Source organism: Lepidochelys olivacea (assembly GCF_965140295.1).
Source record: "Lepidochelys olivacea isolate rLepOli2 genome assembly, chromosome: 1".
NCBI lineage: Eukaryota > Metazoa > Chordata > Testudines > Cheloniidae > Lepidochelys > Lepidochelys olivacea.
The window spans coordinates 28,461,608-28,480,739 of NC_140411.1; the positions used below are offsets into that span (position 1 = coordinate 28,461,608).

The 19,132-nt window shown below is 40.2% G+C and overlaps 1 protein-coding gene across 1 annotated transcript in view; it reads right to left on the bottom strand.

Moving 5' to 3' along the window:
* The window catches only part of SLC36A4 (solute carrier family 36 member 4), a 244,769-nt gene that overhangs the window by 139,252 nt on the left and 86,385 nt on the right, over positions 1-19,132 (bottom strand). Inside the window, exon 9 of the mRNA XM_084626197.1 lies at positions 13,833-14,002. Coding sequence (XP_084482323.1) covers positions 13,833-14,002 — 170 coding nt within the window. The remainder of the gene's footprint in view (positions 1-13,832; positions 14,003-19,132) is intronic.

Sequence of the window (19,132 nt, forward strand, 5' to 3'; positions counted from 1 at the left end):
TTATACAGTAAGCTCTTTGAAACAGAGTCTATTTTAATTTAATGCACCCAGCACTGATCCTGAAAGAGGCCTCTGGGCATTAGTGCAATACGACTAATAAACAGCAACAAAGCCTCTAGGCTGGAAAGTGGAAGCTGTGTAATGTATACTGTTGCTCTGTGCTTTGTTTAGTACAGCAAGCAGAAAATACCGATGAAACAACACTGTGACTTAAGATGAAAAGAATATCCCTGAAACTGTTATTCTTATCAAAACTGCCTGCAGTGTTGTTGTAGCCGTGTTGGTCCCAGGATATGAGAGAGACAAGGTGGATGAAGTAATATCTTTTATTGGACCAGCTTCCATTGATGAGAGGAGAGACAAGCTTCTGAGTTCCACAGATCTGAGAAGAAGAGCGTGAAAGCATGTCCATTTCACCAACAGAAGTTGGCTCAGTAAAGGATACTACCTCACCCACCTCGTCATTCCTATCCATAGCCTCTGACAGTTAATGCCAGGATGAGCATATAACGGTTTTAGGAATAGTACATAAAAGGCTAGATTGTCATTCTTAATCTGATAGTATATTTCATTCTCATGTGGTCAGACCTTAGAGTTCATGAGGATGGAGTTTAATCAAGATGAGATTTTGAAAACCAACTTTTGAACATCAGCAAATAGAGATTTTAACAGAGGAGGGACATCTAGTACATTGTGTGTCCTGATTCACCTCAGTGGACTCAAATAAAACATTGTGAATTGAATACACTGATATTTGATTATTTCTTTACTAGCAATGATCACTCTGCAGTGATATATACAGACAAATTGTGTGTTGTTCTTGGAGGAAGGAAACATTTCTTCTAAGATTAAAATACTAAAAAAATTAGTTAGACATGGTTTCATCCTGGGCAACATATGCTATATCTTTATCATCTCCTGAAGACAAAAGTAAAAAAATATTTTACTTGCCAGAACTTTAACCAACTATTCTAAACCTCCCTTCTTGATGTATCTGATGCAAAATGTGCCAGACTTTCCTTTAACTCTAACTTGTACAGCTAGGTCTACTACATTAATATTTATATTGCGGTAGCACTTAGAAGCACCAGCCCCATTGCACTAGGCTTTGAGGGGTTGGATCACAGAACACCCCTGGGGTTTGCTAATTGATGTGCCAAGACTACTTCTGCTCCTTCTTTCCTATCCTGTCAGCTTAGGACCTCAGTGCCCTACCTGGTTTGAGCCAGACACACTAGCCTGCTGCAAACCCAGACCCAGGTCTGAACCACGTCCCCTAACAGCTGAAGGCTTAATTGAAAGCAATTTAGGAAGTGTTCCTATCCTTGACACTCAGATGCCCAACTCCCAATGGAGTCCAAATCCTAAATAAATCCGTTTTACTCTGTATAAAGCTTATACAAGTTAAACTCATAAATTGTTCACCCTCTATAACACTGATAGAGAGATATGCACAGCTGTTTGCCCTCCCCAAGTATTAATACATACTCTGGGTTAATTAATAAATTAAAAGTGATTTTATTAAATACAGAAAGTAGGATTTAAGTAGTTCCAAGTAGTAACAGACAGAACAAAGTGAATTACCAAGCAAAATAAAATAAAACACGCAAGTCTATGTCTAGTACAGTAATAAAACTGAATACAGATAAAAACCTCACCAGTTCCAGTAAGCTTTCTTTTACAGACTAGCCTCCATCTAGTCTGGGTCCAGCAATCACTCACACCCCCTGTAGTTACTGTCCTTTGTTCCAGTTTCTTTCAGGTATCTTTGGGGGTGGAAGGCTCTCTCTTTAGCCAGCTGAAGACAAAATGGAGGGATCTCCCAGGGGTTTAAATAGACTTTCTCTTGTGGGTGGAGACTCCCTCCTCTCTCCTATGCAAAGTCCAACTACAAAATGAAGTTTTGGAGTCACCTGGACAAGCCACATGTCCATGCATGACTGAGTTCCTTACCAGCCAAGCCACATTCCTGGGAAAGCCCAGATGTGGATTGGCGTCTCCAAGTTCATTGTTGGCTTAAGGGCTTCTTGATTGGGCACTTACTGAGAATAGTCTTTTCTCAGGAAGCTGACAGACTGCTTCACTAAAACCTACTCTGAATCAAACAAGTATGCAATCAATATTCATAACTTCAAATACAAAAATGATATATACATACAAATAGGATTAAATTTAGATCATAACGTTTACAGAGATATGTTACATGGTATATGTAGCATAAAACACATTCTAGTTATGTCATATATACATTCATAAGTATATTTCCATAAAGCCTTATGGGGGGGTACTGTCACATAGGTAATGAACAAATACGTGACTCAGAGAGAGCCCCTGCCTCAGACAGCTTGCCATAAGAAGTTAAGAATATAACAATGATCATACTGAGTCAGACCAATGTCTCCATCTAGCCCTGTATCCTGTCTTATAACAGCAGCTAGTGCCAGGTGCTTCAGAGAAAATGAACAGAACAGGATAATACCAAGTGATCCATCCCCTGTAGTCTAGGCCCAGCTTCTAGCAGCTGGAGGTTTAGGGAAACTTGGAGCATGAGGTTGTGTCCCTTAACATCTTGGCTAATAGCCACCGATGAACGTATCTTCTATGAATTTAAGTACACTACTTCTTAATCTGTGATGCATGGACCATGGTCAGTCTGCAAACCACTCACAGAAGATTTGTAGACAACTGGATGATACATTGCACTAACTCTTCTTATTTCCTGAAGTAAATCACATTCAGAGAAACTGAAAGTACTAAAATTTACTTAGTACTTAATATTTTTTTCATGCTAACAATTGCTCCATTTGCCATATGGGAGTTATGTGTGTTCACAGTTTAGAGGAGATGTAATCCACAAGACACTCCTTCTATTAAATTGTGTTTCAAACAACACTTGGCCTAATAATAATCTCACAACCAGCAGATGACTCATCCATCATTCACCCCCCACCCCAAGGTGAGTGCACCTCCTGCCCCTAGCCTGCCCCTGCCCCTAGCCCTGAGCCCCCTCCCACACACTCAAACTGCTTCTGCTGAGCCAGCACTGGCCGCTGCGAAAGTCATGGCATCGGTGACTTCCCTGACAGAGTCACAGACTGTCATGGGTGGTGTACCTCAGAATGTTTTGAGCAATTCCATTCCAGATGAACAATGAGTTTCCATCTTATTGACAGCGATGGGTCCGAGGAAATATGGGCTGCTGTGTGACCTATTGGCTCCAACTATGTCCATAAATGTGACGTGTGCCACAATTACTGCACCAATGGAAGAACATTTCTCCTCTACCCAATTGATGATAGCAGAATGATACTGGTTCCATCAGCGACACCACAGAAGTGAAGAGTCGATTGCACAGTTTGTTGTTGCTCTAAGGAAGTTGTCAGACCATTGTCAGTTCACACAAACATTAAGTGATGCCCTGCATGACCAATTTGCCTCTGGATTATTCAATAACCAGATCTGAAACAAGTTACCTGCTAAAAAAGAAAAGGAGTACTTGTGGCACCTTAGAGACTAACCAATTTATTTGAGCATAAGCTTTCGTGAGCTACAGCTCACTTCATCGGATGCATTCAGTGGAAAATACAGTGGGGAGATTTATATACACAGAGAACATGAAACAATGGGTGTTACCATACACACTGTAACGAGAGTGATCACTTAAGGTGAGCTATTACCAGCAGGAGAGGGGGGGTGGGTGGAGGAAACCTTTTGTAGTGATAATCAAGGTGGGCCATTTCCAGCAGTTGAAAAGAATGTCTGAGGAACTGTGTGTGTGTGTGGGGGGGGGAAATAAACATGGGGAAATAGTTTTACTTTGTGTAATGACCCATCCACTCCCAGTCTTTATTCAAGCCTAAGTTAATTGTATCCAGTTTGCAAATTAATTCCAATTCAGCAGTCTCTCGTTGGAGTCTGTTTTTGAAGATTTTTTGTTGAAGAATTGCCACGTTTAGGTCTGGAATCGAGTGACCAAAGAGATTGAAGTTTTCTCCGACTGGTTTTTGAACATTATAATTCTTGACGTCTGATTTGTGTCCATTTATTCTTTTATGTAGAGGCTGTCCAGTTTGGCCAATGTACGTGGCAGAGGGGCATTGCTGGCACATGATGGCATATATCACATTGGTAGATGTGCAGGTGAATGAGCCTCTGATAGTGTGGCTGATGTGACTATGCCCTATGATGGTGTTCCCTGAATAGATATGTGGACACAGTTGGCAACGGGCTTTGTTGCAAGGATAGGCTCCTGGGTTAGTGGTTCTGTTGTGTGGCGTGTGGTCCTTTTCTTTTTGCGGATACAGACTAACACGACTGCTACTCTGAAACCTGTCAAAAGTTACTTACTGTATCATCGCTTACATTCAAGAAGACTGTTGAGGTAGCTATTGCCATGGAAACCACAAAGATGGATTCTCTAGAATGTAGCGTGAACTGAAAAGTTCATCTCCTGAATCAGAGAGGCAGAGGATAATGGGAATGTAAAGAATGTCTGTGTGGCCATTGTGCTCAAACTACACATGCTGAGAATGACTGCTGGGCACACCAGGTCATTTGCCAGAAGTGCCAGAAGAAAGGATACATTGCTGTGAACTGTTGCACCGCTCAGCAACCAGGAACACAAAGTAACCATCCATCCAAGCATACCCCTATGAAAACTGAACCTAAAAAAGGATGGAAGTTAGGAATTCATACTGTGGAAAAAGAAACCACTCTCATGACACTGACCAAGATCTAGCACTGCATGTGTTAACAGACGCTGGAGTCAGAGATGGCATGTGGGTCACACCCTGGATTGAGGGAGCTCCTACAAGAATGGAGCTTGATACTGGGGCTGCTACTCACAGATTTCTGCATCTACTTATCACAAGACTTTGTCAGAAGTTCCTTTGAAAGAAACCTCCATGGTTTTGAAGACTTTTACCAGGGAAAAGTTAGTCCCAAAAGGGATACTCCAGGTGAAAGGTCAAGCAGATGGACAAGCAGTCATTTTATCCTTGTATGTGATTGAAGGAACATATCAACCATTATTTGGCAGAACTTGGTTCAAGATGCTCAAGGTGAAATGGACTGAGATCAAGGCAATCACAAAAGCACCTTGAAACCCTCAAGAAATACTGGACAAACACTCCAAAGTTTCTGAAAAAGAACTTGGACAGATGAGCAATATGTCAGTAAAAGTCACTGTTAAATCTGTTAAACACAGCTACCCCTCTGATACTTGTTAAATCTGACAAGTCAGTCAAAGTATTGCAAGCCCAGAGTTGTGCCTTATGGTCTGAAGCCATTGGTAGTAGCTGATTTGGACCATTTAGCGAATACTGGAGTCTTGTCACCAGTTTCACTCAATGAGCAGGCTATCCCTATTGCACCAGTGATCAAGAAGGAGGTCTCTATCCCAATTTATGGAGATTTCAAAGTGACACTGAATCCTGCTTTATGTGCAGACCAGTATCCACTACATTGTATTGGAGATTTGTTTGATACTCTTAATGGAGGACAGTGTTTCAGTAAACTGAATTTGCTAAATTCATACCTACAAATGGAGACTGATCTGGCATCTAGCAAATATCTCACAATCAACATGGAAAAAGGTTTAATTTTGCTATAATAGGCTGCCTTTCAGTATCACATTGGCACCTGCCCAGTTCTAAAAAGCCATGGATGGGAACCTGAAACGACTGAATGGAGTTCAATGCTATTTGGATCACATCCTAGTTACAGGAAAGGCTCATGAGGCTCAGCTTTGAAGTTAGGATGTTGTCTTGCAACATTTGGAAAATCATGAACTAAGTACATTGAGGCAATGTGAATTTTTTCAGACCTTCAGTTGAATATCTTGGACATGAAATGAATGCTATGGGCTTTAAGAAATTGCAGAGAAATAAGGTGATTCTTCCAGAATCACTGTGAGAAAACATATCACAGTTACATTCATTCTTGGGACTGCTTAACTACTATGGTAAATTTTTGCCTAATCTGACAATATTGACACATTTACATGAACAGTTACAAGCACACAAAAATGAAAATCAGTGTACATTTACATGAACAGTTACAAGCACAAAAAAAATTAGAATCTGTGTACATTTAAGGAAGCAAAGAAATGGTTGACATCTGAGGTAGTTTTTATGCATTTGGATACCTTGCTACCATTAGGTGGTCACCAAATGAAATTAATAGGCAGCAAGTTTAAAACAAACAAAAGGACACAACGCACAGTCAACCTGTGGAAATCCTTGCCAGAGGATGTTGTGAAGACCAAGACTATAACAGGGTTCAAAAAAGAACTAGATAAGTTCATAGGGGATAGGTCCATCAATGGCTATTAGCCAGGATGGGCGGGGATGGTGTCCCTAGCCTCTGTTTGCCAGAAGCTGGGAATGGGTGACAGGGAGTGGATCACTTGATGAGTACCTGTTCTGTTCACTCCCTCTGGGGCACCTGGCATTGATCACTATGGGAAGACAGGATACTGGGCTAGACGGACCTTTGGTCTGACCCAGTATGGCCGTTCTTTGTTCTTATATTCATTGCAACTGCATACCATGTGGAGTGGGTGCAGTTCTTTCCCATATTTTCCCTGATGGCATGGAGAAACCTATGGACTTTGCTTCATGAACCCCATTGCCCCTAAGAAGAACTACATGCAAATATAGCAAGAAGCTCTCAGCATTAACTTCAGAAATACCTATCAGTATGATAAATATTTTACTTTGCTTACGGATCAACACCTGTTAATTTCAATTTTTGGCCTGCAACATGGAATTCTGTCATTAGTGACTGTTTGTATGCAACAATGGGGATTGCTTCTCTCAGGTCATTCCTATCTATTCAACTCTGTGAAGGGGCTCAGCATGGCAATGCTTCTGGGCTGTCGCGCCCGCCATGCCTAAGCTCCCATCAACCCAAAGAAACTTTGTACAAAAAGAGTTTTATCTCAATTTGATGGATAGATTACCCATCACTAACACAAACATTAACAAAGAAACCACTAAGGAAGATGAAGGGAATGGTACTACAGGGTACAGTGTTGAATAATAAGAATCCTCAATTTACAAAATTCATCTCATGTCAATATGAATTATCTGTGAATCTAGGTTGCATGTTACGGGGAATGTGAGTGATCATTCTGAAATCAGGCTTGACAAAGCCCTGGCTGGGATGATTTAGTTGGGATTGGTCCTGCTCTGGACAGGGGGTTGGACTAGATGGCCTCCAGAGGTCCCTTCCAACTCTGTTATTCTATGATTCTATGATCAATTCAATCTCATGTTTTTGAAGTCCTTTGTGAGGGTCATTTTGGCATTGTACGGATGAAGGTCAGAACCCAGAGTAATAGCCAGGCATCAACAAAGAAGTTGAAAGGAAGGTGAAGTGCTGTACTACATGTCAGCAAATTCAGCATGATCCTCTACACCTTTGGTCATGATCCCAGACTCGTTGAACACGTATTCCTGTGGATTTTGCCAGACCACTAGATTATATATTTTTGGTGATTGTTGATACCCATTCGAAAAGGCCAGAAGTTTTCAGAATGACTGCTACTACAGCTACCAAGAGCATTGGTCACCTTCGTACCTTGTTTAGCCAATTTAGTCTATCATTACAATTGATGAGTGATAATGGACCTCAGTTCTGTTCAGAAGAATTTCAGAGGTTCCTAGCTTCAAATGTAATTCAGCACATATGTTCTGTTCCATATCGTCCTGCTACAAAGAGACTAGCAGAACACTTTGTATCATAGAATCACAGAATATCAGGGTTGGAAGGGACCTCAGGAGGTCATCCAGTCCAACCCCCTGATCAAAGCAGGACCAATCCCCAATTAAATCATCCAAGCCAGGGCTTTTTGTCAAGCCTGACCTTAAAAACTTCTAAGGAAGGAGATTCCACCACCTCCCTAGGTAACGCATTCCAGTGCTTCACCACCTTCCTAGTGAAAAAGATTTTCCTAATATCCAACCTAAATCTCCCCCACTGCAACTTGAGGCCATTACTCCTTGTTCTGTCATCTGCTACCACTGAGAACAGTCTAGAGCCATCCTCTTTGGAACCCCCTTTCAGGTAGTTGAAAGCAGCTATCAAATCCCCCCTCATTCTTCTCTTCCGTAGACTAAACATCCCCAGTTCCTTCAGCCTCTCCTCATAACTCATGTGTTCCAGTCCCCTAATCATTTTTGTTGCCCTCCGCTGGACTCTTTCCAATTTTTCCACATCCTTCTTGTAGTGTGGGGCCCAAAACTGGACACAGTACTCCAGATGAGGCCTCACCAGTGTCGAATAGAGGGGGACGATCACGTCCCTCGATCTGCTCGCTATGCCCCTACTTATACAGCCCAAAATGCCATTGGCCTTCTTGGCAACAATGGCACACTGCTGACTCATATCCAGCTTCTCGTCCACTGTCACCCCTAGGTCCTTTTCTGAAGAACTGCTGCCAAACCATTCGGTCCCTAGTCTGTAGCGATGCATTGAATTCTTCCATCCTAAGTGCAGGACTCTGCACTTGTCCTTGTTGAACCTCATCAGATTTCTTTTGGCTCAATCCTCAAATTTGTCTAGGTCCCTCTGTATCCTATCCCTACCCTCCAGCATATCTACCTCTCCTCCCAGTTTAGTGTCATCTGCAAACTTGCTGAGGGTGCAATCCACACCATCCTCCAGATCATTTATGAAGATATTGAACAAAACTGGCCCGAGTACTGACCCTTGGGACACTCCACTTTTACCAGCTGCCAACTAGACATGGAGCCATTGATCACTACCCGTTGAGCCCGACAATCTAGACAGCTTTCTATCCACCCTATAGTCCATTCATCCAGCCCATACTTCTTTAACTTGCTGGCAAGAATACTATGGGAGACAGTGTCAAAAGCTTTGCTAAAGTCAAGGAACAACATGTCCACTGCTTTCCCTTCATCCACAGAACCAGTTATCTCGTCATAGAAGGCAATTAGATTAGTCAGGCATGACTTGCCCTTGGTGAATCCATGCTGACTGTTCCTGATCACTTTCCTCTCCTCTAAGTGCTTCAGAATTGTAGTGACATTTAAGCATGCCTTAAAAGCTAACAAGACTATTTTAAGTCCATTTCTTGTTTTTCTTGTCTACAGGAACATACCACATGCTACTACCCAGGAGTCACCTGCAACTTTTTTTTGAGGCGATCTGTGGGTGGTACACAGAAATTTGGAGGGCTTTGATTCTCAGCAGTTTACACAGCTCCTCCATCAACCTGGATGAGAAGTTAGATCCTCTGTCCATTAGTATTTCCTTTGGTATCCTAACCCTCATGAAGACTATCCTGAGCTCGTTTGCTATGATAGGTGTGTTAGGCATGCATAGCAGAATGGCTTCAGGGTACTGTGTGGCATAGTCTACCATCATCAGTATATAACGGAATCCTGACGCTCTCTTCTCCGAAGGTCCCACTAAATCCACCCCCACGCATTTGAATGTGACCAGAAATGCTTCAGGATCATCTCCAGCACCCATTTTTGTGAGCTAGGTGAGCAACCCTGTGGGAACAGCTTCTCCTATGGGTCTAGGCACCATGACATTGGATGCCCCCTAGGGCTGTAACAGCATCACCGTCTGCTGCATCAGGCATTCTTGTTGTGGCTGGTGCTGGGTCACCAGCCCCTGAATTAGCTATTGTTGCTGTTGGGCCTCTTGCTGTTGCTCCTGGGCCACAGTCTGTTGTAGTATCTCCCCTTGCTGCTGCTGTTGCCGGGCTGCCTGCTGTTGCCGGTTCACCAGCATCCATTTTAACAGCTTTTCTGTATCCATGGCCTCTTTAGGGTCATTCAGGGTCCAATGATCCTTTTAACAGAACTTTTATGTGCTCCATCTACCCTGACTGAGCTAAGCTGCTCCCTTTTGAGCTCAACCTCCAGTGTGAGCATGCCCAGCAGCAGTGGCTGGACAGGGCTTTCTGGGCTCAGACTTTCTCCTTTACCCGCCAGTGTGGGGTTTGTACGTCCCATCACATTTTGGCAGAGAAACAGATTTTCTAAAATCCTACACTTACAGAAGCTTGGGAACAATTCTGGTTTAACTCAGAGTTCCTTTATTGTTTTATTAACAATGTTAAGGGTTTAGTGTCTCCTTTGGGGAACAGTTAATAACACACAAAGACACATACAGGGGATGTTGGAGGAATTTGAGCATCCTCAAATTCCTGAACAGAAGGATTTTCACACCTTCCTTTTCTTCTTTGGGTCTCTAATTTATGTGACTGGTCTTAGCTTGGAACACATTGATATTTACCCATAACTTCATTAATGATAGATGTAATCTGTGCTTCCGCATGTGGGAGTTAGTTGATCTTGATTGGCATCTTTTATGGGAATAAATTACTCTTCTACCTTGCCCCAGGGAACACTCTTATCCAATTAGGGGTTTGAGCATGTTGACTATAGCTCATCATAGTCCAATGGCCTGGCACTTTGGTCCTGGAATCACAGTGAAGAGTCCAGTATAGTGTGCAGATGTAATAATCTGATTCATTGCTAACCACAAAGAGATGTCTCCTGAAAACAGGAAGCAAGAAGGTGTCATGTGATAAGGAGCTGATATGCAAGCTTCCACTTAGACCACAGACATAAGTGTCTTAGTTGTTTAAATATAATTAATGGCTAGTCAGTGTTGAACATTTGCTCATTTCCACACATTCTCATGACAGTGCATGAATTAAAACACTTGGAAAGTAGTTTAAAAGGTGGGGTCAGAGTCTAGGACATTTGAGTGACTTTATCCTAATAACCTTTTGCTTACATACCTAAAAGCTCTTTCAAACATTTCTTAGCAATACTAACTTGAGCTAACGTTAACTAGAACATTTGGCCAACTAAAGGTACTCAGGCCTACATCCAAATATGGACTATGTTACCTTCACTATCTAGTTTCAGAGTAACAGCCGTGTTAGTCTGTATTCTCAAAAAGAAAAGGAGTACTTGTGGCATCTTAGAGACTAACCAATTTATTTGAGCATAAGCTTTCGTGAGCTACAGCTCACATCATCGGATGCATATTGTGGAAACTGCATCCGATGAAGTGAGCTGTAGCTCACGAAAGCTTATGCTCAAATAAATTGGTTAGTCTCTAAGGTGCCACAAGTACTCCTTTTCTTTCTACACTATCTAGGATCTTTAAATACCCATATAAACTCCATCACAGAGCATCTCCCAAGTATCTGAAGATAAGAATAAAGCCAAACAGTATCTTTCTCTTTCTTCTTTGCCATGCTGAAGGAGACGTAGCTTGCTTACAAATGTATTTAAGGTGAGAGCAAGTAAAGAGTGCGGTGAGTAAGCACAGGGCCTAAATAAGCCAAATTAAAAAGATGAGCTTGGATTAAATAAATAGTTTTATTGGATATCCATCCCCAGATGTGGCAGTATCTTATGGTTCATTGGAAAGCAAAGCGCTCCAAAGTAAAGGTGTCAGGGGTTTCTTTTCCAGCTTTGAAAGCAATGTCATTATATCCTAGAACATAAGGAACAAATTCTTTTCATTCTAGCCAACATACTTCGTTATTGTTGTTCATGCTCAGATGTCTCTTCCTTTTACAAATTCTGCTAAACTATTAGCCTCAACAATTTCTTGTGATTTCCAGGGAATTCCAAGAGTTTACAATAGAATAAGTAGCAAGGTATAGTAATTCCTTTTGGCTGTTCTCATCTGTCTCATCGAGTGTATGCCCATTCATGTATTATGATTCAAAACTATTAGGAGCACCCATTTGATTTTGATTAAATGATGCATAAGTTCCCTTTCAATTAACAACCTTTTTTAGCTGAAAATTTCTTTATCACAATCATCTCCTCAAATTCCAACACTAGATTATCTTTTCCATCTCTCAATATGCGTGGAACATTCTGTGACCATAATAATTTACTCAAAGGTAGATGAACAATCTTTCTATGTATCTATCCAATTCTCTTATATTCCATCCCCTTATATATAAAGGACACTATGTTTTGTTTACAAATGGATATCCAAGCAGACGGTTTTTATGAGATCCACTGGGAATGCCACATTACATGGGTTTATATAACAAAAGGGTGCTTAAATTTATCTGCCATTCAGTTGGGCTTCAGGAGTTGACATGACTTTGAAATGAATGAGACCGCCAACAAACTTCTCTTGGTGTTATTGTTCCAGTCAATAAACAGTCATATCCCTCAGCAAAACTGACTGCTTTCATAAAGTCTACAAAAAATGCACCAAACTAACAGACAATACTATTTTTTTATTGTTTAACATTTCATTACTTAAGATCTTTTATTCCAACTTTTTTTGTGTGTCCATTTGAGCAGGGAGTGTGACATTTCTAGAATATTACAGTGATAAGGACACCAATGGAACTTTCTCCCATGCTGCTCCTCACATTTGGAAGGAGCTCCTCATTAACATCCAAAAACTAACTAATTACCATCCTTCAAAACCCTTTGCCCTTTACCTACAAAAAAAACTTGACAGAAGTTAAGCTACTGGCATGCTGATCTCATTACCTATCATGCTGGCCAATAATGTCTCACTGTTTCCTTGTATTCCCCCATCTCTCTGTATCCATCTGTTACCTCTTGTCTTACACTAAGATTGTAAGCTCTTTGGGGCAGGAACCGTCTTTTGGTTCTGTGTTTATACAGCACCTAGCACAATGGACTCCTAGGCAGTACGGTAACACAAATAAAAACAATTTAGTAATTACTGTGCATGAAGATCATATCTTTGCAACAGAATGGCCAAACACTCAGTACAGCTTATGTACTGCAGATATGCTAGAGATACCAAAAATTTAGAAGGAGATCCTATATTCTCAGAATTTGCAGAATTTCTACACACAGAATTCTGGCATCTCTTACTAGAAGACTGTTCAAATGTACACATAAACCATACTAAAATTCAGCTTGGAAAAGTGCAAGCTAACACATCTGAGGAAAATTAATCTAGGTCACAGATACTCAATGATAAGGAAAAAACTGGAAACCGGTAATGCTGTCAGAGACTTAAAAATGTAAACAGGAACACAGAGCATATCAGAGTGGGGCCATATAATATAATTATAGTGCTTAAACTATTCTCATGATGTAAGAGAATTCATGTGAAACTTTAGTATTTTAATTTGAGGTGTAACTTGACATGGCCATGTAATTTCTGGATAAACTGTTCATCCTTAAATGGAACCCTAGGTGTCTTTAAAAAGTGAGGATCCATATGTGAAAATAAAAAAGGCAACTGAATTTTTAAATACCTAAATAGGTAGTTCACATATCCAGGGCTTAAATATTAAGTGCTGACAAGGATACATTAGAACAAATAGTAATGGTTCTTTTAAATCAGGTACATAATGCATCTCCGCATCCCAAGAGGAAAGTGGAACAGGTACCTCTTCAAAAAACTTCATTTGCATGCGCTGAAGATGTAAGCGTACACGTAATTTAATTTTCAAGGACCGGTAACTCTGCATATGCAGACGCCTACTGACTCACATTAACATGGGTTGCTAGAGAAGCTAGAGCAGGCTCGCAATTTTGCAGATCATCTGGTTTTGAAAGTGTAGCTCTGTAAAGTATCTCAACTTCTGCATAAACAAACATCTTAAAAATTATGCTATTCAGTCACAACTCAGACTTGTCAATCCTCCTATTCCCTTTCCCCTACTGTATTCATCTTTCAGTGTCACCCATTTTAGATCCTGATATAAAATACCACAAAGTTCTTGTATACGGAATGTAACCCTCCCTCCTCCTCCCACCACAGACAACATTTAATCTTTGAAACTCCTTTAGAGTAAGAATTTTAAATCATATATGTCCACCTACCATACTTCTTGTGGCAGGTTTAAAGTTATGCTGCCTTTGATTTCATCCCCAAAGCGCAGGTATCCTAGAGTGGCTAGAGTGATATACAAGGACATAACAATTCCCATGCCAATGTTCAGTGCCTGTGTGAAACGTTGGGTTTCTTTCATTCTATTTTCCAGAGGGAGCACCTGAAGAAAAAGAAACAGTACATAACAAAAACACTGAGTCAATGATTTTCAAATGCTCCTGCACTTTATCTCTTCTCTCTAAGAATTTTTTCCTTTAAAACTATTTCTTAAGCTGTCTGGTTTTTATAATAAGTAGTACTACCGAAGGATCCAAAGCAGTTCATATATTTGTTATGTTGTACACACACAATAGAAGAATCACTTCAACCACGGAAAAGAAGCCATCTCTAGAAGAAAGCAACAGCTGTTTAAAGGCACAAAGCAACACCACTCTATAGTTTCGGTCAGGTATGTCCAGATGAAAACGTAGAGTGAATTGAAATAGTCAGAATGGAAGCTATTCATACTAGAATCAGGACACTACAGGTAACACACCTAATCTTATTGGTTCATCCCTAAATAATTTATCATTGCTGAAACCAAATTACATAGTAAATCACTTTTCTAGGGAAGTAGGCAATAAATTCTCACAGAAAGACGAATGATGCTCTCATTTTAAAAGGAAAGTCCAATTGGTCTGCACACACAGTATTTTAATTCATATTTAACCCATGTACCAAAGATAGTGAAGACATTCCTAGACAAGCATATTTTTGCTACATCTTGCAGAAAAGCTGTAAGAATTTATCAGAGTAAAGCTGCAAAACTTAGCAGTACTGAAGCATCTTTGAAGAATGGAATATCAGGAGATTCCTCAAGCTCTTAATGTTTTGCAGCACTTACTGAATAAAATCACTGACAACATCTGTGAGCTGATACTGGCAAAAGTTAAAGAAGACACCTCACTCATCTTCCAAACAAAGATCTGACAAAAATTACAGAAGGATAAGAAAAGCCACCCATTGTGAGTCAGATACTTACTTGGTGTAAACTGACAAAACTAAATGCTATTGTGATTTACACTAGCTAAGAATCCAGTCCACACAATGTGTTTGATTTGGAACCAGGATGTGAAAGGCTAGTTTAATTCAGAGCTATATTGCAAATCTGGCTCAAATCACAAACAATGAGTAAAATAGGGACAAAAAATGAGTAAAAGAGGGTGTGCTCCATCCCTGTCCTTTGAGGCCCCAGAAATGTCTCAGACTCTGTCCAGTCATGGAAAACTTCATGTGATTTATTTACGTTCACAACACCAACACCAATACAAGCTCATGCAGCAAATTATTTACAGTCCTTCTCTACTTTTAGCCCTTTCCCATAGGCCAGAGGGAACAGAGCTCTCTCCCTTCCATCAGACCTCTGAACACATTCAGCTCAGCCAGCCCAGACCCTCTCTCACCAATTTCCTTCCAGTGTTCTTCTTATGTTCATCAGCCATCCCAGACCGATCAGCTAATTAGCTACACATCCCTAGTCTGCTTTCTCCTAGGGAACTGATTGGTGCCAAGTGATCAGAGTGCTGGGTCACTTTTTAGCTTCTAGCCTTCTCTCACAGGACTAAATTGAGAGCAAATGTATTCACAGCACAAAACCACTTAAAAACAATATAATTCAGTTACTACTTAGAGACTCCAGAGTTGATATAGCAAAAAAAAATTTTTTTTAAATGCTGCAGGTAAGGATTAAAGGGCAGCTACAAAATTGCATCCTGCTCCTTTCACTGCCACTGCTATCCAATGATCCCTTAGCCTACTACTCAATGATCATGTTCTTTAAAATGAGATACAGAGGGAGGCTAGGATTAATTTTTTTATTATTTTCAATTTATAACAAAGGTAATGAAGAAAACAGAATATAAAACATTTCATTCACCAATTAAAATACAATATACAGAATCATTATTGTTAAAAGAAAGAGACGGAGGACGTGCTAACTACAAAAGAAACTGAGGACAGCAACAGGGCCACACCAAGAATTGAACCAAAAAAAGAAAAAACCAAGCAGACCAAAGAACATATAATCTCACTTGGACAGCACTGTCTTAACAATGTACATTATTCAGTGAGATATACTTTATATAAATATATTATTACTTCATCTATTGTTATATCAAATGAAGATCATGTTTAAAGGTCTTTCGAGTGCTGCCATTTCCAACAAGTCACTCTACCCGCCCTTGGTATGTGACATATAAACTCTCATCTACTTGGCTGCCAAGGTAACCTGAAGAATCCACAACTCCTGCTCATTTATTCAGGTTTCTTTTTTCTGAACTGAAGTAGCTTACAAGAATCATTTATGGCTTCAAGAGAATATCTGGATGCACACATCCCTCCGAAAAAATTCAGACCCTAAAATAATGTGGATTAAGGCTCTAGGGGACTGCCTTCACATCACAAATAGTCCTCTGTGTCTTTGATGCCAAATTTAAAATTATCAGAAGGGGGTCTAAGTGGATGCAAAAGATACTGACTTCTTTACATCACACTGTATTATTCCATTTAGGAGAACCTTTTACTTCCTTACCCTACATTTGGTCCATAGATGGTTATTTCCTGGCTTTCACCAAATACTAGCACTGCCAATACAGTACATCTATTTATATTTCTAACACACTTGCCATTCTGGGGGTAGCCAATACATTTAGGGGCAAAATGGTACTCTAAAAAGTTACCTTATTTAGAGGCATTTCAAAATTTCAGATTTTGGAAAGTTAAAGAATCTGTATGCAAGGAGGATGCTTTTCTTAAACTAATCCTTCCACACTACCGGTATTCCTCCAAAAAGAAGCATGGAATTGCTTCATAATGAAGTCCTAATGGTGGAGAAGGTAAAGTTTGCATTGGGCAGCCTTTAGAAACATAAGTCCATCAATAAGTGATCAGATTAAATGGGAGGAGAAATACAAAAAAGAATCTTAACTGCCAGCACAGGTAATTTTCTTGCCACAGAGATCAAAATTGCTCACTCCTCCAAAAGGATTCAATTTCTGTGGCAGTATAGAACCTCTGAAGTGGTCTCCTAACGTTTTGCATTGAAAATTGCTGGGTAGAACATGCAATACTGCAGAGTCTTTTGCTTTGCCGTCTGCTTAGTGGCTTGGAACAGAGATTGTTGTGGCACATTATCTTTACTGAGAATTTGGTGTGACTTTTCTCCCCAAGTTAGTTTGTCCAGCTCCCTGGCTTTCCTACAAAACTATTCTTTAATGCTAAAACTTAATTACAATGGATGTAGGAATTATATTTTGTGCTGGGTTAGGCACAAAAGTGCTCATTTGATAACTAAACGTTTATTCTCTGGTGAGTGTGAATGGGATGAACTTTCTGCACAAGTTTGGCCATGCTCAGTCTCTTCAGGGAATCCCAGTATGTGCAAATTGCTGCAATGGGCTGCCTCTTCCAGGCCCACCACTTTGACTCACAAGGACTTACTGCCTTTTGTTTGCCTGACTTCCTGATACCAGTAGTCTTCAAATATGTCTTCCATCATTGATGTTTGATTTTTAATGCTTCCAACATGGGACATTAGTCCTCTGAAAGTTTTTTGCACAAGGAAGGCAGTGACTTTAGTTTCTGCACTGTCCTAAGATGGATGTTTCAGCGGGGAAAAACATCTGGTCTTTTCCCAGAGCTTTGCTGCTGAGTTACCTTTCCTCCTCCATTTTGTCTGACAGGAGAGGGCTACCAGAGAGGTTAGGTGTACTGCTTAGCCTTCTGAGAGAGACTGAAATTTTGCTGGGTTAGTCACTGGTAAACTGTGGGAGGCTTTTAGGAAAAAAGCCATCATGTAATTTCAGAATACAGGAGGCACAGGGGGAACTCAGCTCAAAGTTCTTCCACTGACATCACTGAAAGATTCCTTAAGATGTTTTTTAAGAGGATAAAGCTGAGTTGCTATGAACTCCAGGTTCCATTCCTCACAAGGAGCTGGGGTGAAGTTCCCTACTTGTTTGCCAAAGTCAGATGCAGCTGTAAGCAAGAATGGCAAGCTACTATAAAAGAATAATAAATACAGTGTACGGTGATGATAAAAAAACAGACACCTCTCTAACTGAACCAAACTGCAAAAGGTTTAACAGATCTTAATGTGGATAAATATCATTGTGCCCAGGAAAGTGATGTGACTTGTCAAAGGTCACAGAGGAGCTTGAAGCAACCAAGGGAGCTGGAAGAAATCATGATGAGAAATACAACCTAGATCTCATATTTGAATTGAAAAAGTTGAATATGTATTCTCTTTGCTACCAACCACAGCACAATGGAACTTCTTATTGGTAAATTGCAACTGCTCTATTAATCCATTCAATTACTTAGTCTACAATCTTCTTAAAAAATAGAATTACTTTCTAAAGTTAAAAATGTGTTTGATCTAAACTTTTTTTTAACTTCTTTGGAAAAACACAAGATCACGGCAATCAGTTGAATGCAGATAAATACACTCAGTTCCAGTGCAGAAGCATTCATATATTTTTATTTTTATTTTCTGATTGAATTACAGCATCCACTGTGCCATTTTATTTTCCATTATGCCATCATGTTACTCTATGTGTTTAAACATTAATGAGCATACTCTGCAATACCCATGTTTCACCATGAAAACAAAGAATGAAGTAAGAAAATAACTCTGGCAGATTACAGGGCTATTAACGGAGACAAAGTGTGAGTCTTGCTATTTAGCTACCAAGTACACTTGTTACTCAGTGGCTCATTGACCTTTAATCATGCCACATTTATGAACAGATGAAAGAACTTACTACATGTACAAGATATGTTCAAACATCACTAACCTCACTTTAAACACTACAACTTGTGTTTAAGCTTTGAATTTAAAGGAATACAAGCTACACAAACTGAAGAAGAAATAGAAGATAGTGGTACAGTCAAAGAAAGATACAGATCCATATACTTGGGCCTTGATACAATATGGCACTGAACTATGTGCATCACTGATTTTAGTGAGAATACTGCTGAATCAGGACTTTAATTACCAATATACCACATCCAACTTTCAACCATGCTCATTTATGGTTCCTACCGGACTCTGTCCAGTTTGAGCTGCCTCCATAACTGCAGCTATTGTATAACCGGTAAGGATGTGTAATATAAAAAAAAAAATCTTATTTATGTGCCTGCTTGTTAGAGAGCTTATTCCTTCACACTCCTACTTCCCTGGTCCTTCTCGCATGAACAGAGAGCAACAATACCCGAAGTCCGAAGGTGCAAACAATTCGATGTTTATTGGGGT